At 43.3% G+C, this 23004-nt stretch overlaps 1 protein-coding gene across 7 annotated transcripts in view; it reads left to right on the plus strand.

The window, feature by feature from the left end:
* OFD1 (OFD1 centriole and centriolar satellite protein) overlaps positions 1 to 23004 on the plus strand; it is a 63751-nt gene that overhangs the window by 32353 nt on the left and 8394 nt on the right. For 6 of the 7 annotated variants that reach the window (XM_030572998.1, XM_030572988.1, XM_030573018.1 and 3 more), the window contains 3 exons: positions 835 to 1446; positions 12447 to 12579; positions 19524 to 19624. In XM_030572998.1, coding sequence (XP_030428858.1) covers positions 835 to 1446; positions 12447 to 12579; positions 19524 to 19624 — 846 coding nt within the window. The remainder of the gene's footprint in view (positions 1 to 834; positions 1447 to 12446; positions 12580 to 19523; positions 19625 to 23004) is intronic. The other variant, XM_030573044.1, reaches the window with a different exon arrangement.

Genomic DNA, 23004 nt, shown 5'->3' on the forward strand with positions numbered 1-23004 from the left:
CAATATAACTGATTTTGGATAACAGTTTTCTTTTAGTCTTTAGTGGAAAGGCATCACCTTAAACTTTATAGTGAAAGCAATATCTTGGTGTTCTGTTGTTTTGATTTTGTTGTTTTAACACCCAATATATTAGTCTATCTAAGAACTATGAGGGCCTGCCCCATACCCATTGAAATCAGTGGCACATGATTGGGCTGTAACAGTTTGCAAGTTTAATTAAATTAATTTTGTTTTGCAGCTGTTTTTAATAATGTGTGCTTGGATTATATATATATATATCAGTTAACAATTCATATTCTTGTCTCAATTAAAAATAGCAGAAACAATATTTAATTTTTTAGGCTGACAGCCTGCATGCCATGTTTCCCTTTGATATAATTTAAAACAGACAAGTTATAAATCATTGAAAAATGGGGTTGAGTGGCTTACTAGAGCTGCTGTCATCAAGTGTCATTGCGTTCTATGAAATTGTCTGATAAATGTGTATTATTTAGGTGCAGTGATAACTGAAGTAGTAGCAGAAACTATTAAACTTTTTTCTGATTTTATTTTTTGTCTCAATTGGATCTAAATATTAATTTCTGTAAACATGAATCATTGATAACTTGCAACAGTTACGCAGGAACATCAAATGTAGTTGAATACAACTTTTTATTTTTAATGGTTATGATTTACATTACAAATGAAAAAACCCTATATTTAAAATCAGCTGTCATCAATTTCTTATCTGAATCATGACTAAATCAGAATTCAAATAATTTCTTCTGATTTTTCCTGAAATTCATGGGTGCTTTTTTCTTTCTGTCTCTGTGTGTGAAATTTTTACTTACGTAGTTCTAGAGAATGAAGTGTATCGGAATCCCAAGCCTTCTCTTGTTGATCGTTCTGTCATTGACTTCACTGGTGATAGGATTGTACCTCATGACATTTATGTAGATGGTGCTTTCTTGAAGAACCGGGCTGTTACTGATATTGTTGTGGCAGATGATGTACCAAACGTTGGTTATCGCCAGCATTCACGGAACTGCAACTCTTCTCCAGATTCTGACCTTGAATTTGTCGCCAAAACCAAAGCTAGGATAAAAGAACTAGAAAAAGAGGCAGAGTATTTGGAAGAGGCCTACAGAAATTACCAGCATAGAGTCATTCAAGGTGCAGTTGCAAGCAGGACACCAACAAAGACTAAGTCCCCTCTACCTTTACGAAATGCTGTTAGATTCCCTTTGGCTTCTCAACACAGAGTTATGTTTGTAGAAGACAACCTTGGCTCTCAGCATTTCTCTCTTAGTAATCCGAGAGGCCCAAGATATGTGACACCTGGACATGATGATGTCTTGAAAAATCATCTAACTACTCCCCGAAGAAGAGTCTCTTCCTCCAGACGTCTTTCTTCTACTCCTCTTTCCAAAGTGGAGAGAAACAACAATAGCCATATACTTCCAGAAGGTAAACTGTTACTGCTCCTTTGTGGTGGTGTTTTTCTGGTAAGATTCCAGTTAGGAAACTTAAAATTGAGAATCTTTTATACATTTATCATCTGTTTAAGGGCAAGAGAAAGCTATAGCCAAAATATGATAAGTGAATTAGAAACTAAGCCTTTGAAAACAAGTGTTTTAGAAGTGTGTGGGGAGAGGGGTGTCAAACCTACTGCCCTTAATTTAAGCAGTTTTAAATGGGTAATTTAGAGTACATCCATATGATCCACTGTAGCGGTAGTCCTGTGGTAATCAGTGTTTTATTCAAAAGCAGATCCTAAGTGTAACTCTGCTTAGAAGATTAACTGTGATTTCACAGCTGCTGTAAACTTCCCTGCATAGCTTTATCTATTTACATAGTCAGTGGAGTTGCATGAGCAGTAATGAAGGGCAGAATTAGACTCAGGGCTTGTCTACATCAGAAAGTTGCAGCGCTGGTGAGGGAGTTACAGCGCTGCAACTTAGGAGGTGTACACATCTGCAGGGCACCACCAGCGCTGCAACTCCCTGTTTGCAGCGCTGGCCGTACTCCCGTTTTGTCTCGGGTGTAGAGGATCCAGCGCTGGTGATCCAGCGCTGGTAATCAAGTATAGACACTTACCAGCGCTTTTCTTGACCTCCGTGGAATAAGCAGGTATCCCAGCATACCTGAGGAAGCCTCTGGTAATCAAACTGGTCTCCTTCCCCAGCTTGCTCTCGCATTCCCCGAACCCCCGAGCAAGCAGGTCTCCTTCCCTGAGGTTTGCTGGGTGGTTCGGGGAACGCGAGAGCAAACCGCGGCGAAGCTGGTCTCCTTTCCCGGTTTGCTCTCGCGTTCCCCGAACCACCCTGCAAACCGCAGGGAAGGAGACCTGCTTGCTCGGGGGTTCGGGGAACGAGAGAGCAAACCGGGGAAGGAGACCAGCTTCGCCGCGGTTTGCTCTCGCGTTCCCCGAACCACCCTGCAAACCGCAGGGAAGGAGACCTGCTTGTTCGGGGAACGCGAGAGCAAACCACGGCGAAGCTGGTCTCCTTCCCCGGTTTGCTCTCTCGTTCCCCGAACCCCCGAGCAAGCAGGTCTCCTTCCCTGCGGTTTGCAGGGTGGTTCGGGGAACGCGAGAGCAAACCGCGGCGAAGCTGGTCTCCTTTCCCGGTTTGCTCTCGCGTTCCCCGAACCCCCCTTGAAGCCGCCCAACAGCGCTGCAGTGTGGCCACATCTAACACCACTTGCAGCGCTGGTTGCTGTAAGTGTGGCCACTCTGCAGCGCTGGCCCTATACAGCTGTACTAATACAGCTGTAACAACCAGCGCTGCAAAATTTTAGATGTAGACATGGCCTCAGCTTGTTTGGGCTGCTAAAACAGCCCATTGTCTATTTGAAAATCTGAATGACTATAGTTCCCCTCTTTGTTGGTTTTCATAAACAATGTCTAATGTTTGCTCCTGTTACTGTGATATTGCTTCCACACATTAGTGAGTAGTTGTGAATTACAGGAAGATGGCTTTTAGATTCTGGGCATGATTGGAACATTGTGGTTTTCTGTTAATGTTACAATACCCTATAATGGAATGTCAGAAATGTTTAAGAAAAAATCTAATATTCTTCAAATAGATGCAGCTGTGTTTTCCACTTAGGTATGTGCCTGCCCAGCTCACTAGTGCTGGAGAATTTTGCCTAGCAGTCCCCACAGATGCCAGCTCTTGCACATTGTGCCTGTAGCCCGTCCCCTGGCTATATTAGGTGGTGCCACCCCAACCCCTCTCAGTTTCTTATAGCCCATGGCTGGAGTCAGAGCTCTGTGTGGTTCCTAATCTTGCAACCTCTCTATTTCTTAGTGACTTTTCTAGTTGCATATAGTTAATTAGTACCCTTAGTATAGTGTTAATTACCTTTTGTTTAAGTATTTCCCTGGTGATGCCTTCACCAAGGTTTAAAGATCGTCCATTATGTAGGGGAGCAATCCCCAACAATGATGCTTGCTGTGCTTAGGCACATCATTCACAAAATGGATTCAGGTAGCCTTCATCCTCAGGGATCTTCATCTAAAGCAGCACTTGCTTGAACAGGCAATGCAGCCTTCATCATCACTGAGAATTATGTTGGCTCAGAGGTTGCCCTTGCTCTGGAGCTCATGCTTCTCGGAAGAGATGGAGGAATCGCTCCCCATTGAGTGTGCTGAAGAAAATGTCACATAAAACTGATTGGAATTGCTCCAAGTCACATGAGGATTTGTCTGTCTCCTCCCAAAGGAGCATGATATGAATGCTGGAGCGTGGGAGGGAGCATGTCCCATCAATTGGCCCCTGGTATCACTCAGGAAGGTTAGAAACCCTGTATGGTCGACTCTGGTTCTGGCCCCCGGGCGTCTGAGTCCAGTACCAACGAGATGATGCTGGCACCGGCTGTTTCCAGATCAGGCGGCAGTGAACCTCATCTGCCTTTCTGTCCCAAGCTTTCCCTTGGTCCAGGACTTTGCCAGGGCTGCATCATTTATAGCTCTATTGGCAGGGTGGGTTGCTGAACCTGTGGGTCTGTTGGCATCACACCTCAACGTTTCCCTTACAGGGTCAGTGGAAGCAGGGCCAGTAACGGGCTCAGTACTAGGGACCTCCCTGGCATCAGGAACTTCTTTGTCACCTCTGCTGTTGATGCCACCAATGTTACTGGGATGGTGCCAAAGTGGAAAACAGTGAGTGCCATCAGTCAACTTGGTATTGCTGCCAACTTTGGGATCAGTACTGCTTCTGAAACCAGAAACGATGGAGGCATATTTGGTGCATGTGGTATTGTTTCCACTGTCACCACCAGTTCCCTCTTCATTATCAGCTACAGTTGAGTCAGACTGGTTGCTCGCACCCTTGTACTGGCTCCACCTTTATCCCCTGAAACCTGGAAGTCCTTGACATCCAAGTCGGGGTCGTCTTCTTCTTTCTCTCTCTCTCTCCCTCTCCCCCCTTCGTCTGACCTGCATCAGTGGCCATTCATGGAGCATTATGGGTACCAGGATTAGCATTGGTTTCATGGTTTGGATGGGGCCTCCTGGCCTGGCACCTACTGTCCACCAATGTCTAACCCATACTACTGGCCCCCATGGAATCTATGGGATGCTTCTCAGTCATGGAAGTCCCACCTCTCATCTTTCTGTAAAGCAAAATAACTGGGCAGGTGTGTGGCTGTAACCATCAATCTGCCACAGGCCCAGGCACTGGTGAAATTTCCCCTTACGGAGCCTCCAGAGTCATCCCATCAGGACTGTCAATCCTGGAACAAGGTCTGACTCTGGCACAGTTAACCGCTTCACCTTTCTCCCTGGACGATTCTGAATTGCTCTTCCTCTCCTTTGGTACTGGAGGATTTCAGGGTATACCTTCAGCAGCATGTGGCTGCTTCCTTGGGTATTCAAGCCGAGTTCCTGCAGGAGAACACACGTAGGTTGTTGGCTATCCTACAGCCTCCCTGTTAATGATGCACTCTTATTGTCTGCTAAGGTTCTCTGGAGCATGCCGGCTTTTGTACAGCTTACTGCAAATCGCACGGAGAACCATTGCTTTGTTTCAGTACAGGCATTTGAGGGTTTTTACTCCCATCTCAAATTCTGTCGTAACCACGGTGAACTATAGAGGCTAGCAGGGCATATTCAAATCCAGTCTCAAGGTTAAGGACTCTAAACAGATGGACCTGTTATACCAATTATATTAGACCAGTAAAAACCAGCAGGATCTTATTAAAGGGGACAAGGCAAAGATGCCACATTTATTATGATAACAATTTATGACTAATATCTTAATTTTTATACACACACATTATACCTAACACACACACACACACATTATACCTAATACCTATACACACACACACACATTCACACACACACACACCCCACATTCATCAGGTGTTCTGCAGCTGCTGCATAGTTACCAGTCGTGAAGATAGCTTAAGTTCATGGCTTGATTTTGCAGCTTGGGTTCGTAGCTTGTGGCAGCTAACTGGCCAGGAAAGCTGGGCACAAGGCTGAGCTGGATCTCTGTTGGGCAGGCACCGATGTTCTTCCATGTTGGCAGCAGAATGTTACCCAGAGTCTCTCATCTCACCCTTCTTTTTTATAGGCTTTTAGTTTGGATTCAAAGTCTATAGGTCTTGCTGTATCACGCTGCCTCTGGGTTTAGAGTGATCACCCATCAATTGCAGGCGTGACTTTCAGCCTTGGACCTGGCTTTGATCTTCCTTCTGTTGTTCTGTTGTCCTTTTCTTTTTAGGGTGGATGCTTCTTACTTTGTTTAGGGCTGTTGTCTAGGTCTTCAGCCGTTGGTATTTGAACTTTATCTCAGCAGGACAGGCTGAGGCTGGAGGTTGATTCCATCATTCATACATACCTCATTCACACATTTAAACTAAACTAATAAGATTACAGCAGGGTTTGCAAAAATGAAGGTTGGAGGAAGCTTTTACAAAATGGAGTGAGTGTTTTAAAATGGGGTTTGAATTACAATATGGAACAGAAGTTACAGTATAGGCAAGTGTAGTGAATGGTGAACAGAAGTTACATTAATAAAGTGAACAATTGAAAACAATTTCATTTATTAGTTCTACAGACCTGATAAGTAGGAAGACGTACACCTCCTGTCTCTTGCACATGTGTGTTGCTGACTGTCAGACATTGTTACCCTAAAATTTAGATGCTAATTAAATTACCTACAAATTTGTCTAATTTAACAAAAAGGGTAAATAAGGGTGTGGCCTGCCCTAAAGGAATTGCCAGAGTATTACCAGGGAGCTTGTCTCTGACCTGCAGAGGGCTTCCCAGAGCAAGCTAGTCTTGCTAACCTCTGAAAGAACACGGATACAGCCTTCTGCTCAAGAATGGACACACAAGCAGTAATTCTTCAAAAACTGAAATAGTTGTTTATAGAAGGAATTAGGTATTTACAGAAAAACAAGAAGAAATGAGTAAAGCATGATAAAACATAATAAAATTACAGTTTAAAATAAAGTGGCGTCACAAATAAAAGGCAAAGACTATATAACAATGTAACCATTCACTTAACACTATTTGACTTTTAACATTCAATATGTAACATTTAACATCTAGTAAGTGCTGGCCAAGTGACTATCGGATAGGTGGGGGAAGATCTCACTCAGACCATTGGCATCCAACTTCATTTACGGCTAAACCCACACATTCCTTGATAGTGAATAGACACTACATTTCTACTATTCTTACAACTCTCTGAATCATCAGTAGGGTCCTTCCGATTTGTCAAAAAGGAAGTGCTGTCTGCTTGTACTTAATATTGTCTGTCACAAGAGAGAGACTGGTACTACTAAGGTGAAAGCTGCCCTCTGGTGACAGATAGGTAAGCCTGCTGGTTGCTGTGGCTGTTTGTAGCTTCTGCTGGCTGAAGACTGCTGGCTGAGTTGCTATGGCAGCCATTGCCAGGGCAACCTCAGGGTTCTATTGCTGCTGCTGCTGCTTCTCAGGTAGCTGTTTTCCACATAGCTTCTTTTCTTCGCAGGTGTCTTGCAGTTTCTGATCTCATCCAAATCCACTACAACTTCAGACTGCTGACTATCAGCCTTATATACTGGTTGCTCTTTCAGGCTTAGCCAATCAGCTTCCAGTTTTTCAGCCCCTCCCTATTATGTCACATAGTCATGTGTACCTACATGTGCTTGGTCTCGTGTACCTACGTGTGACTTCCTGTCTAGCTCTGCCCCCTTATGACGCCATCTTGGACTCTAGAAGGTTCCAGAAGATTCTGCTGCGTCATTTCCTATCAGTTAATGGAATTTTCCACTATGCCATTCAGTATCTTTGAGATGGAATCTTCCACTACATCATCCCCATATCTTCCATTTTGGTCAGCCATGTTGGATTTTCTAAATTTAAACTAACATTAATTTCTACTTAATTAAAGCCTTAATCTTAAAACTAATTATTGTTTTATGTAAACTAAAGTGTCCTGATTCTGTCACCACTCTTTTTACATCCAATCAAGCGAAATGTGATTTTATGCTATTTAAACTCCTTCTGAGGTTTTTCTTCAAGCTGCTATCAGGGTGTTGCCAGGTATCCCAGAACATTCAACGTAAAAATCTCTCACTACAGCATTGCTGTCCAAGTATGACTTTGTGAATTGGCCGGCTATGTCTAAGTTTGTAGGCCAGCTCCCCGAATCCTCCAGGGAGGAATTTCAGACATTTATCACCAAGGCTGCTTGGTGGCTAAAACTTGGTTGCAGTCCGCACTAGACGTCACAGGTACTTTGGTCAAAGTGATGGTATCAGCAGTGACCGTGAGAAGGGCATTCTGGCTACAGAATTTGGACATTACTCCCAATGTGCAACAGGTGACAGATGATTTGTCTTTCAACGTCCAAGTTCTTTTTTTAGATAAGATTGATGAAACTCTGCACTCCTTCAAGGACTCTAGGGCTGCCCTATGGTCCTTTGGGGTGTACATGCTGGCAGTACAGAGACGCAACTATGGTGGTCGTCAGCAGCAACAGTATAATCTGCAGAGAGCATTTGGGCAGCCTTTCCCCCCGAGACAGCAGGATTACCCCAGAAGGGCATAGGTCCCAGAGGAGGAGGCATTCAGATTCTGGGTTTGACCAGTTAACGTGCCTTCTCCAGGTACCCCCACAAGCACTCCATTTTGATTTTTTCATCTGGAGCAGTGTTCCAGTCGTCACTCCCTTCTCCCCATCCCCTCTGTTTGGGGGTAGGCAAACTTACTTTCACAGTGCTTGGGTCTTGATCACCTCTGACAGCTGGGTCCTAAAAACTGTCAGATCAGGCTATAACATCCAGTTCCTTTCCATCCCTCCCCCACACTCTCCCTCCCCGCTCCTCTTCAGAGACCCTTGTCACGAATTACTGCTCCTTGAGCAGGTTTGCTTTCTACTGGGTTTGAAAGTGATGGAGGAGATTATACGGGAACATCAGGGTAAGGACTTCTATTTCCAGTTCTTTCTGGTGCCCAAGTCCTAGGGAGGGGTAAGACCCATTCTCAACCTTCGTGGCCTCAACAAATATATCACATACATGAGGTTCTGAAGGGTCACTCTATCGACTATCAGTCCTGCATTATCTCAGAACAACTGGTTAGTAGCTCTGGACCTTCAGGCTGCCTACTTTCATGTGGCAGTTTTGCCAAACTACAGAAAATTCCTTCAGTTCGTCATAGTCAAACACCATTTTCAGTACACTGTGCTTATGTTTGTCCTGTCTTCTGCCCTTTTTGTTTTTACCAAATGTATGCTGTTACCCATGCCCATACCTCAGGAATAAAAGAATCCACATATTCCCGTGCACCGGAAGACTGGTCACTGAGGGGCAGGTCCAGAGAGGAAGTCTTTTCTCACGTCCTTTTTCATTGTGCTTGCTCAGCTGTCTGGGTATCATCCTAAATACCAGAAAGTCAACTTTGGTTCCCACTCAGAAAATCAAATTCATTCTGGCCTTAATAGACTCTACAAGTTTGAGAGAATTTTTGCTGTCTGCCACTTTTGCCTCAGTCTACAGAGTCAGCCTTCTTCAACAATTTGGCTGTGCCTGAGCCTCTTGGTCCATGTGCACGCAGGTGGTCCAGTTTGCAAAGTTGTGTCTTTGCCCCCTTCCAATGTGGTTCAGGATAGTTTATCATCTGACTCTTCACTTCTTGGATAGATTGGTCTGACTTCCTACACGGTCCTGACCTTGCAGTAGTGGATGCTTCCAGAGAATGTTTGTCAGGGCGTTCCCATCGTCCAGACCTTACCAATCAGGTCTGTAGTCATAGATTCCTCCCTGATGTGCTGGGGAGCATATTTGGGTTCTCTGAAAGGTCAAGGTCTGTGGTCAGAACAGGAGGCCTTACTACATATCAATGTGCTGGAGCTTCGTGCCAGCTACAATGCATGTCATGCTTTTCTGGACTGTATCAGGGGCTCAGTGGTTCACATACTTATCAAGAATACCACACTTGAATGTGTTATGTGACTAGGAAGTGGGGAGCACACTTCAGGATGCTCTGCCAAGAGGCACTCGGATTGTGGCAGTTCTGCATTGAAGAGAGTATCACTCTGATTTCCAGTCACTTGCCTAGGGTCCAGAATCATCTTGTGGAGCATCTCAGCAGGAATTTTTCCCCAAGTCATGCATGGTCTCTGAAGATAAGTATCCTCTGGGTCATCTTCATCTCCATCCTCTGGTCTGAGAACTGGTTGCTCTATGGGACCATAACATGATCCTAGCGTCTTTAGTGGGACCTCTTTTCAAGCCTTGGGAATCTTGTTCCTTTCCACTTTTGTGTCAGAAGATTGCCTTCCTGGTAGCGATAACATCCACAAGGAGAGTCTGTGAGTTGCAGGCTCTCCTGGCAGAAACTCATTATAAACAGTTCTCTGAGGACAAAGTGACTTTATTACCATACCCAAAAATGTTTTCTAAAGTGGTTTCTCAGTTTCATTTGAACCAGGTGGTATGTTTACCTGGGTTCTTTCCTAAGCCACATTCATCTCCGGAGGAACATCACTTCCATACATTTAGATGTCAAGCAGTGTCTAGCCTTCTATCTGGACAGGTCTAAACTGTTTCATGCTTCACTTCACCTGTTTGTGTCATATGCAGATCGTGTGAAGGATCAGATGGTCTCTTCACAGATGATCTCTAAATGGATAACATCCTCTGCCAAGACTTCATATGAAATAGCTTTAGCTAGGCCTCCTCAGCAGGTACGAGCTCATGCTATGAGAACACAAGCAATATCAGTAGTGTTCCTCAGGGATGTGTTGATGCTGACCTATGCAGGGCTGCTATGTGGTCATCCATAATGTCTTCACAAACCATTGTGGCATTATCGCACCTACCAAGGTGGATGCAAGTTTCGGTAGGGCGGTCTAGCAGTGCTTTCTAAGGTACACCTCTACCCAATATAGCGCGACCTGATATAACACGAATTTGGATATAACTCGGTAAAGCAGTGCTCGGGGTTGGGGGGGAGGGCTGTGCACTCTAGTGGATCAAAGCAAGTTCGATATAATGTGGTTTCACCTACAATGCAGTAAGATTTTTTGGCTCCAGAGAACAGCGTTATATTGGGGTAGAGGTGTAGTCTCCTGGAGTGGGTGCTGCTTGGGAGTCACCTAACTGGAATACGCTGTTGCATCTAGTCGAAGAAGAAACAGTTATAATAAGTAACTGTGGTTCTTTGAAATGTGATGCAGATGTGAATTCCGCAACCTACTGTCTGTCCCCTCTGCATCAGAGACTGATCTCTGGATGTTTGGTACGAAGGAACTAGAGGGCAAGGGGTTGAGGCTTTGCCACATCAAGTAGCCAGGGGAAGAGCTATGAGCATGAGGAGCGAGCTCCGCCTCCTATGGGTACTGGTAGGCAAAGTTCTTCAGCTCCGGAGCGTTGGGTGTGCATGCTTCACAGTGAAATACACATCTTCATCACATCTTGAAGAACCACAGTTAAAGTAAGTAATTATTTCTTCTATTCCAGATTCTGGAGGGGAGTATTCTCTAGTGGACACAGTCTAATACCCATTCATCCACCCTAGGTTTGACCCATTCCAACCTGTCCCAGTCCTATCTTTTCCCCAACCCTCACTCCTTGTCCCAGTCCTATTCTCCTTCTCTGCCCAATCCCAGTCTCCACTCTTCAGGTTTCTTATCCAAGTTTCCTTGCCGAGCCAATCCTAGTCTCCCCCTCTGAATTCAGTGTCAGAGTCCCAATCTACCCACTCACCCAAGTCTCTCCTCTTTACCACACCCAGTCCTTTTCTCCTTGACCAGCCAGCCAGTCTGTTTTCTCACCTAGACACTCCCAGTTGCTCCTTTTCTTCCTCAACTAGTTATCAGATCTAGTCTCCCTCCCAGGCTCCTCATCCAGTCTGTGTCCTCATGCCAGTGCTTCGACCCAGTCTTCCCAGTTCTCCTCTGGTTTTCCAGGTCCTTGTTAGATCTTACTGCCCTCCACCCCAGTTCTGCCCCACAATGATTCTAGTATAGCCTTTTTGCCAGTCAGTCCCAGTCTCCCCTTCTCCCTACACCTCCTCATCTGATCTGTGTTTTCTCCCCCCGCCAACCTCCGCCAGCTGGCTCCCAGTCTCTTACCTCCTCCCCATTTCCCTTACTGGCTCACAGTCCCAGCCTTTCCCACCCCATGGTTCCCAGTCTCCTCAACTCATCAGTCCCAGTTTTTCTCCCTCCTTCCGCCACCACTTCCAGTTTCAGTTTTACTAGACATCTTGTCCCACTCCCTGGCTTTTGTCACTTCTGCTTTCAAATCACATGGCTTCATCGATCATGTTTTCTGGGTGATCATTAGGAGCACTGAAGAGGAAGGATCCCTACTCTCTTTTTCAGTGCCTGGCAGCACCCTAGCCTGGATGCATCTGGAAGCAGCCATTGAAAGGAAAGCCTGGCTTTGCCCTTGTAGCCCTTGGCTGGATGGCATAGGCTCAGTTGCTCTGGTGGGAAGGTGCATGTGCCCTCAAGTTGGCATTGAGAGCTATGAGAGGTTTGAGTATGCTCGGTGAGGACAAAATTTTCAGAGATTTTTAGCAGCTAAAATCAAAGTATCTACTGAGCATGTGCAAACTGTGATTGTGTTTTTTTCCATTGGCTTTTAATTTGATCAAATTTGGGTAGATTTTTAACAAGAATGGTGAAAGACACAAAGGCCATCCTCTTTGAAATTTCAGGGTCACCAGTATTGCTTTAACATGGGCAAAACAACATATTTTCCCCTAGCTTCATTCTTGAAGAGCTGAACTGTTTTGGCTGAAATTTTCCAGAAGAATTCAGGAAGAGGCATGGTATGGAAATAGTCCAAATAATTCAAGTTTGATAAAGTTATAAGCAACTGAAAATAGAGTCTTATAATGGCAACTGTCAGGAAACCGTAACAATTGGGAGTGCTGCCAGCACCGCCTATAATTAGGATATGCAGAAACAATATAAGAAATCAGTTGATATAAATTGTTACCATCTGCTTTACAGATAGCAGCGAGTCGTACCTAGTCTCTTCCCAACAGAGTGTCGACCAGCCTCTTTCTCCTATTTTGAGGACAGGCCATCTTTCATCTTCTGAGTCTGCTCCTTCCTCTCCAGCCGGTCATGGACAAAAATTGAGGTAAATATTATAACACTATCTGCAGTTCTGAAAGATCATTGTAACCATTTCTTTCAGAGAAACTTATGCCTTATTGGTTAGGTCACATGATTACAGCCATCTTTCACTGTGTATGAATTAGAGCTTTTCTAAAGATACCATGTGTTCAGGATTCTCACACTTGTGTCTATGCCTCCAATGAAAGCCGTATGGAAACACCCCTTAGCACTTTAAATTTTTTGACTTTATGTTTATAGGCTGACCAAAGGGCTCTGCCCTACTGCATCTAACTTCAGGTACTTCATAGGTATTCCAGAACATTCCAGCCAATTTCTTTCTGAGCAATAGTTGTTAGTGAAGAAGTTACCCTGGAAACTGTCCAATGTTTCTAATTAAAATAGTTGCAGTTTTTTCTGCAGTAGCCCTTGTTCAAGGACTGGATATTCTTGTTTTGTTATCTGAATTTCAGTCAGTCTTGAGCCTTATCTTTTTGACTGTTTGTAGCTCTGGGGGCTTAAAGGGAATCAGATATTTATTTAATGTGGCAGATTATTATATGTCTGTATTAGTCTGCAAATACGTTCTGTTTTGGGAATGTCATTTTAATTGTAAGACTGTACTGTGCCTTTGCGTTGGCACTGCAGCCTCCATCTTGAATTGAAATGCCCAGGAGGTGTCAGGAGAAATCCTTGGGCTGAAAATGTAAAGCAATCCAGAATCCTTAACCTGAATAGTTTTCTGTTTAGATGGAAGCATCCTAAAACAATGATTCAGGGGAACTGATTTTCCCAGTGTGGACTTCAGATGGGTTGCAACTAAGCAATGAATCACCTGACGCGAGACTTGAAGATGATTAAGGGGGTGGGATTTTAGAAAGGGAGTCTCTTGCTGGCTATATAGAAGAGACTTAGAACAAGAAGACAAAATTGACCAGGAGGAGGACTGGAGAGTCCTGGGACCTTGAAAGGACTCACCAAAACCGACTAGTGAGAACCCTGGACGGCAGGGTTTTGTGTGCTAGCAAAATTTTGTTAAATAATCTAAGTATGGACAGATCCTAATGTCATTAATCTCAATGGCAAAAATGGCCATTGATTCCAGTGGAACCACAGTTTGGCACAAAGGCCTCAGTTTAGGAAAGCAACCTTTTTTCAGGAAAGCACTTAAGCATGAGGTAAAGGGGACTTAAACATGTGCTTAAAATTTTTCCTGTGTAGCCTGAACAATTGTTACTTTTCCATAGATCTCTTCTTTGTCTGTGAGTAAAAGTGTGTGTTTAGAAATTCCTTTGCAGAGTCTGAGTGTCCTCTGCTTTCACTAATGCATAGTCCTCAAAGAGTGAAACAGTAAATCAGAGGGTCCACAGCTTCACTGGAACTCTGGAGAGTCCGTGGAGCAGGTGCTGGGAGAGCCAGCACTAGTTTCAGGTACAACACAGTTGGACCATGGAGTCTCATCTCTCAGGATGTGGTACTAGATAGACAGTCTGTATCCTGAGAGTGTTCCTGGAAGTCTAGAGCTTCAGACAGGGATGACCCAGCCAGCCTAAGAGCATGTGGGATCCAGTAGTTAGATCCAAACACAGCAACCTGGTGAGCATCCACCAGGGGGAGCTCTGGTAGGATTGTTATATTTAGAAACTAGACCAGTGGTTCTCAAACTGTGGGTTGGGACCCCAAAATGGGTCATGACCCCATTTTAAATGGGTCACCGGGGTGGCATTAGACTTGCTGGGGTGGAAGCTGAAGTCTGAACTCTACCCCCCAGGGCGGAAGCCAAAGCCCAAGGGCTTCAGTCCTGGGTGGTGGGGCTCAGATTTCAGTCTTCCTCGCCTGGGGCTGAAGCCCTTGGCTTTGGCTTTGTCCCCCTGCCCGAGGTGGTGGGGCTTGGGCTTTGGCGGGGCTCGGGTGGGCTCTGGCTTTGGTCTCCCCCTCCTGCAGTCTTGTAGTAATTTTTGTTGTCAAAAGGGGATTACAGAGCAATGAAGTTTGAGAACCCCTGCTCTAGACTTTGTCCCTTACGCACCAGATACTGGGTGATACTCTCCTATCAGTAATCTCTGCTGTCAGGAAAAATAATTTAGTTTTTCCTCTGAAGGCAGGCTCTGGAACTCGATCTTTGGCGTTCGACAAAGGTAGCTGCTAGTTGTCTTCTTTCAGAGTCAGGAACAGTCCTGGCTGAAAAGGATCTCCTCTCCACCCTCAGACCAGATTTTTTTTTTAAAGTCAACAAGAGTCTAATGAACTTCAGCATCATGCTGACTGACCTGAATATAGTTCCCATAACTGCTCTGGACTAGCATTAGACCATGAGTCTGGTCAGAGCTGATCACGTAGAGAAACTGGATTATGTGTTTTGTTTTGCCAAGATAAGGTTTGTAGTGTAATGCATATGTGGGACCATGGAGGAGGACCCCTTTCTAGCCCTGCTTAAATGCCTTTATTACCCACTTTACTTGTCAGAATCTAATTTAAAGACTAATTCTAAGAAGTTCATTTAGCTCAGCTATTTTCAGCCTATCATAAACTGGCTGAAGGTACATTTCTTTTTTTACAGCTCATTGTCGTCAGCTTCATGTGGGACTTGACAATTTTGAAACTCCATTTAATAAACCCTGTGTGTTATGAGATATTAATGTGTTGCTGACAAAAGTGCCTATTGGCACACACAAGTTTTGTATGGGGGGGGATCATTTCCTGATGAAGGGAACACCAGCTCATAGAGTGAGTGAGCGAGCTTCAGGTTTTAGTAGCTGGCCCATGTTACACCATATTTTACAAGGGCCAGGTTGTGTTATAAACTTATCAGTAGTTTCCATCCAAAGTGGTGGTGGAGTTTCTCATCCTCCCCATACCAGAAAGGCCCTTTGCATAAAGCTGAAGTTTAAAGGTCTTTGGGATTCTATTTGGAGCACACAAAAGACCTTAGAAAGACCACACTGATTCCTTGAGCGAAGCTATATCTCTATGAAGACTCTGTCTGAAAGGTTGTGTTGGTGTTTTTTTTCACAGCTGTGACCTGGCTGACTTATTGTTAGGCTTGTGCTAGCTGAGGCAGAGCAACTTCCACTGCCTGCTCAATGAGGTTTTCAGTCAGGATGTTAGGCAACGCAGGTAACCTCATGTCATACACCCCAAAGTTTCAATGCTAACATTCATTTTCTGAGGATGAGCTTCCCTTTGTTTCCCCATGCCAACAGAACTTGTTTCTGAAGTAGGGGAGCCCAAACTCGCATCACCTAGTGAGTTTTGGAGTTTGTTCTTTTGTCTTCTCAGGCTGTGTAAATGGGCGAATTTTTTAGTTAAAAAGTAACAAAACATCCCCTCTGCATCTCTCGTGCTTTCCTCTTTACCCCCCCCCCAAAAAAAAAGCAAAAAACAGAACAGCACCGAAGCCTTTCTGACCAAGGCTGACCCTAGACCAGTGTTTCTCAAACTGGGGTCACCACTTGTGTAAGGAAAGCCCCTGGTGGGCCGAGCCGGGCCGGTTTGTTTACCTGCCTCGTCCACAGGTCCGCCCGATCGCGGCTCCCACTGGCCGCGGTTTGCCGCTGCAGGCCAATGGAGGTTGCTGGAAGTGGCAGCCAGTAAGTCCCTTGGCCCACACCGCTTCCAGCAGCCCCCATTGACCTGGAGCAGCGAACCGCAGCCAGTGGGATCTGTGATCAGTTGCACCTGCAGACGAGGCAGGTAAACAAACCTGCCCGGCCCACCAAGGGCTTTCCCTACACAAGCGGCGACCACAGTTTGAGAAACACTGCCCTAGACCAAATAGCGCCCCAGGCAAGGAGCATCTTTGGTGGCCCTCTTCCCCCACATTTGTTAAACTTCTGAATACCTTATTTTTTGTTGCATTTGCAGCCGATTTCATGACTTGCATGCGTGATTTATCCCTGTCATATAAGATGATAAATTTGCACGCTAGGATCTGTGAATTTGTATTTATTCATGCCATGTATAAGCAAATAAAAAAATTGGTTTCCTCTAAGCTTTTAGAAACTTTTTAATTTTAAGAATAACTGAAATGTACTAACATCAAGAAACTGAACTGTGCACCAACATTGGATGGACCAGTATTATATAATGTTAGAGTAGGTGTCAGCCTTAGAATGTTAACCCTAGTCCTTTAGTTCAAAGGGTCTCTTTTCTCGCCTTTGCCCTTGTGAACTGCAGCACACCACCAGAGAGAGCCAAAGAGTGACCAATGGCATTTTCAAGCGATAAACCGACATTAGTTTCTTGTCGGCCATCGTCGATCAAAGATATGTTTTAATGAGCCTGAGCTTCAAAAACCTGCGCTCACCACTCGTGACCAGCAGCATGAGCAGAATCCTCAAACCTATCCACATGTTAGGAAAAGTGTTGCTAACAACAAAAACAGCACCCTGAGCCCAGCGCCCCCCAGGCCCAGTACCCCAGGCAGTTATCTGTCCCTAAACCAGGCCCTGTTCCTTGAGAAATTTCCTGGAGGTCAGCTACATTCAAAGAGTGAGAGTCCTGCATAGATGGTGTCTTGAAAGAAGGGACAATTACTTATCTTGTAATTCTGTTTTTCTGAAAGATCATTTGCAGGATTGTCACTCACCCAACCACCTACCCTCCAAGACTGCTGTTGAAGGATAGGCAGTTGTAGGCTTGGGTTGCCATAGCAAGTGCTCATTTGTCCTTATTTTTTTCTGGAACAATCAACTCCTTTGTACTCATTTTAAATGAGATACAGATAATTTATTTTTGTATTTTATACAATTAGAGATTAGGGAGCTTTTGATTCTTGGTCTTGAAAAGAACTGGTTGGAATTTTCTGGGGCCTCTTAGGTATGTCCATGCTTATCCTACTGCCACAGTGTCTCACCTTCCACTATTCCATTCCATTCCATTTCTTCATGCTGTCCCCACTATCTCACAGGATAGACCTCACCAGTTGAGGGTTAAGTGCTGTTCATCTCTGAGAATATTGTAAGAGGAAATGGCTATAGCATGCATCAAATTTTTTTTTCTGAAGTACGGCAATAAATGTGTGGGCTTTTTCCAGTTGTTCAGTCCAAGCATCAGATAAATGTCACATAGTTGATAGGATTTAGATAGCTGGGTAAAGTTAGTAAGAGGGAAGAGGAGCTAACAAAAAAAAGAAACCATGATACTGCCTCCCAAGTGTTGAAAATCTGGTGTATTTTCAGTAGAGTGATCCGTATTCTGCCCAGAACACCAGAAAGACAATGAAAAGAGAACACCTCATCCATCACTGGGAAAAATGTCTATTCTGAAGACACCCGCACTGCAGTTAGTTTCCTGTCCCAACCTGCGAGTGGGTGGGACAGAAGTGAATAAAAGCAACCCCTTCTTTTCCTTAGGAGAAAGGATTGCATTTCTAGTATTCTGGCTCTGTGGGAAGTATTGTTTACTTTACAGTTATTCCCAAAATACATTGGTATCATCAGAAGGACAGGGATGAGCCCTTTATATGAGACCTTCCATCTCTCGCTCATCCTAGATATAGGCTTGATTACTGCAGCTTTAATGCTGATTCCTAAAAAAATTAAGGATTGAATACTTCGATTTTAGGTTAGGCTGCCAGTTTTACTGTCCATAAAGCACGTTTATATAAATCTTTGTTTCGCAGAATAATAGTTTTTAAATCCATTTTTCTAATAATTTATTGTTGACTGAGACACCATTATCTGTTTTGTGGAATGTTGTTGATACTGTATACAGTCCATGTTGCTGTGACAAAATTATTTGTGAAAATCATTTGAGATTCATGCAGATAATTGCATTAATGAGACAAACCTCTTACTTTTGTTTACTAAATCTGTCTCATTGAATTCCATGCCTTCCTAACACTTCTACAGGATATAACACTAGCAATATTATACAAAGTGGCATGTGTCCTTGTACGCTAGATAGATAATATATACGCAACAGACAAAAATTTCTCTAAAGGAGAGATTCAAAACCATTTAATATAGATTATATAGTGATTGTACATCATCTAGATTATGTAGTTCTAGAAATACCACTTATATTTGACAGCAGTAGATGGTGTGTGTAATTTACAGGGTTTTTCTGTGTATTGAGCCACTTTTCTGAAATGGCAGACCCAACACTGCTAGGAGTGTTTTTCCCTTAGGCTATCTCTTAGAGCCTGTACATTTTATGTATCCTTCTTTCTCCTCACCCATAAAAAACTTATTCCTTAGACTTTTTATTAATATTTTATGTTTGTGCTTATAGTGAAAGACTAATACAGCCAGGTGCTGACAAGCTTCTGCACATAGTGCTACAGGGCATCTCATTTGTAACCTGCAGGTCTCTTTCTACTTTCTGGAGAAGAGATTGCTAGCTGTGTTACACTGGGTTTATTATACTCGATACTGTTATAGACAAATCCCCAGTAGCAGTTAGAAAGAGACCACTGAACTCATTTTCCATTGGGCCAAAGAAGGATTGTAGAATGTGGTTTCAGGGATGAAAGGCTATCTAATCTAATGGACTATCATGGCCTCCAAGCACTGGACACAAATTAAACTACAAAACTGCGTGTGGTTAAAAGGGCGCAATTCTTAATCTCTCTCATTGTATGTGTGATCCTTTTTGCCTTCTTTCTTGTTTTTTGTTTTCTCTTCCTGTTTTCAACTCCATTTCATAGTATATCTTTCTTTTTATATGTATTTCACACTTCCCAATTGTGGGTATGTTTTGTAGAGAGACTGAAGGGGGAAGGTCTTATCCAAGAGCTTAGTCTTGCATTCATACCTGAATGTGGTCAGGGTTAGGTTACTGTATTTAAATTCCATATCATGTGAATTCTGACTTACACGTTAGTTTGCTTATGTGGTTTTACAATTTTCTTAGTCTGTAGCTAGTCATAGGTACTACAGACTATATTCAAATCTTTACCTGCTGATGTAATTGACGTTTTGGTTATTAAACCTTTTAATTCATGTTCTTTTTCCTCCCCACTTTCAGTCTTCATGAACAGCAAGCTGATAATCAGGACTTCAATGACTCTTCAAAGCCAGAGAAGCTAGCATATGAGGACCTCGAAGAACATAATTCTTCTCTTAAGTGTAAGCTTCAGTGTGTTTTTTCAGACAGTTACTTAGTATATAGAAAGAGTAGATGATCTGGTTATTTTCCTTAAGGTTAACCATTCCTTTCAACCTAAAATTAGCAAAGGGTTAACAAGAGGTGCTTGAGGGATCTATATTAGAAACAAATGTTGTTTAATATATCATGATGGAGAAGTTACAAGACAAGTTTAGGTTATGTCAGAGATTTCAGTTTAAGCTTTTTGGATATTATTATTATTATTATTTATTAAAATAGTATACAAGTAGAACTGTGCAACCTTAACTACAATGACACAATGTTTCTGTGTGGAGAAAAAGGTGAATATTGAGGTATCAGAATTTGCAGATAACACAGTTGTTTAGGTTAATAAAGACTGGAGAAAACTGTTATTAAAGCTGCATGATTGGGTAGCAAATTATACTCACTGTTGACAAACAGAAAGAAATAGAGGGAGAAGGACCACCAGTTAAAGGTAGAATACTTCTTAAAGATATGGATGCAGAGATCAGCATTAGCATTAGCTTCAGGTGTCACACTGTCTCAATTCATGCATTGTTCATGCATTGTTGTTGGGGTCATAAAACATGGAGCAAAGATAACAGTTCCCTACTTGCTTTCCTAGGTATCAACACAGTATTAAACTCTAAATAAAACATCTCTAAGGTTGTTCTGTTTACCACGGCAGACATGATGGCTATGTTCAGTGATGAGTTGATGAAGTGGGTAACTGTTCTGTGGATTTTCCTCTTAGTTTTAGTTATTTTAATCATCAGTTTTAATTCATTCCATTTAGTTTTCTTTGTACAATTTTTAAATACAGTAACTCCTGACTTAAAGTTGTCCCGGTTAATGTTGTTTTGTTGTTACATCGCTGATCAATTAGAGAACAGGCTTGTTTAAAGTTGCGCAATGCTTCCTTATAATGTTGTTTGGCAGCTGTCTGCTTTGTCCGCTGCTTGCAGAAAGAGCAGCCCGTTGGAGCTAGTTGGTGGGGGCTCGGAACCAGAGTGAACTGGCAGCCCTTATCAGCTCCCCTAAGTTCCCTGTGCCGCAGCCGCCCAGCAGGCTGTCCCTTTGTTCAGCTGCCCCTTCTCACACTGCCATGTGGTGCTCCTGCCCTCTGCCTTGGAGCTGCTCCTGGGAGCCTCCTGTTTGCTGTGCAGAGGGAGGGAAAGGGTGGTACTAATGTCAGGGTGTCAGAGCTATCAGAAACGAGGAAGGGAGCAGAAAGAGAAGAAACACGAAAAGCGTATGCCCCAACTTTCCTTTGCATGGGCACACACCTTGTTCCATATTAATTTCTCAGTGGCACTAGAACAGTCATTTTACCCCTGTAAACTTCCTCTCAGAACACTTTTCAATAAATATCAGGCAATCCTGGCTGCTTTTCCTAACTTCTTACTCCATTAGGGCAGCGATCCCCAAACTTTGGGGCACATCCCTCTAGGGGAGTACAGAGGAATGTTCAGGAGGATGTGGCAGGTGTTGGCCCAGCCTCTGTGGGGGATGTGTAGAGTGTACCACCCAGCCCCGCTCTGCCCCCAGCTCTGCCACACCCTGGGCCCACCCCCAGCCACACGTCCGTCCACAGCTCCACTCCTGCTCCTGGACCCGGCTCCCGACCCTTGACCTCGACCATGGCTCCTAACGACGGTTCTGGCCCTGGCTCCGGTGGATGTGTTTGAACAGATTGTTACAGTTAAGGGGGGTGGGGCGCATATAAAAAGTTTGAGGACCACTGCACTAGGGAAAGCCTAATCTTACAAGAACCTAGCAGTGTTTCCCTTCCTAATCAAAATTTACCTTTGCATCCCCCTTGCTGATCCTGCTCCCTCTCTCCTCAGAAGCCAAAAAAACAACCTTTCGAATTAACACCTCCCCTCTCCGCCCCTCCTCCCTCCCCTGAATTCCAAGCAGGCAGTCTGGGAGGGGGTTCCACTAGGAGTCCAAACCTCCGTGCACCCAGCAGCATGTGATTCTTAGTCCTGTAACATACCCCATCATGCAATTTTGCTTAACTCTTATCCAGTAACATCTCATATCATACAATTTCATGTTAACCTCGTACCTTATCCACAGCATATAAAAATCAAAAAGGAATAAAAAAGGAAAAGCGGGAAGTACAGAAAGTGGGGAAGTAGTTAATGAAGGACCAAGACAAAAGGAGAAGAGCAAAAATGGAGAGGGAAAAAAAGGAGGGTGTAGCAGCTATATCAGCACATGGTGCCAGGGGACATCAGGAGACAAGAAATGCCCATCTGCCAGTCCATCCTAAAATGAATTCCATCATTGATGGAGATAATTACCATGACAGCACAATTATTCCAAACTCATAGCAATAAAAATCTCTCTAGCACTCTCTACCCACTTGTAAGAATGAAGATGCACACAGAGCAAGATAATTTTTTTTTATTATCTAAATAGTTATTGGTGTTGCTTTTTGGCTGCAAATAAAGATCATTCTTGCTGTACTAGTTAGTGTCTTATTTTGGTGAATACATTACTGTTGATGTTCTAGTTTTCTGTTTCTGTGTGGATGACTGATTTTAGAAGCTGGATCCAAAATCTAGTAACCGAAGAACGACATTAATACTTCTTGCAGTGTGTTTTATGATTTTACAAATATATGAACTCTGATACATTTATATGCATAGTTTATACATATATGGACATTTTAGACTTCGATTATTTAAAGACCTTTTTGTTAATACTGTTTTCTGCTCATAGAATATTAGAAATGGTTTTGCTATTTCGTCATTGCTTGTGCCAGTCTGCACACATGAAATTCTGCTGTTTCAAGCATGGGGTATACAAAACAACATATTGATGGTGATTGTTGATAATGACTGAAAAATAAGTAATATCTTTATTATTAATCAAAGTTATCATTTAAAACTAATTTAAAAGAAAACCAAAAAAACCCCCAACAGATGCTTTTGAGTATGTTAATCATATGATTGGTTATCTGATGTACATGAAAAAGAATGAGAATTGTGCGTCATTATACACGAGACTGGTGAATCAAGATTGGAAGTTTTTCTAAAGATATGCTTTAGGAATTATTTTGGGGGAAGTTCTAGAGCCTGCGTTATACAAGAGGTTAGACTAGACCACAATGGTCCATTCTGGCGTTAGAATTTATGAATACCTATTACTAAGGTTGCCTGAGACTTCCTGTTTTCAGTTGCTTATAACTTTGCCAAACTTTAAATATTTTCGAAGGAATTTTCTGTGCGAGATGTGTGCTTCAGGAGGAAAAGTTTTTGGAAAATTATCCTCTTGTGTGTATGCATTATGAGACAGTCTTTAATTATGTAATCACATTCTATTTTTTCCACAAGATGCCTGTTTCATTCAGTGCACCAGGTAGATCTGC

The sequence above is a fragment of the Gopherus evgoodei genome, chromosome 1 (assembly GCF_007399415.2).
Source record: "Gopherus evgoodei ecotype Sinaloan lineage chromosome 1, rGopEvg1_v1.p, whole genome shotgun sequence".
Taxonomy (NCBI): Eukaryota; Metazoa; Chordata; order Testudines; family Testudinidae; genus Gopherus; species Gopherus evgoodei.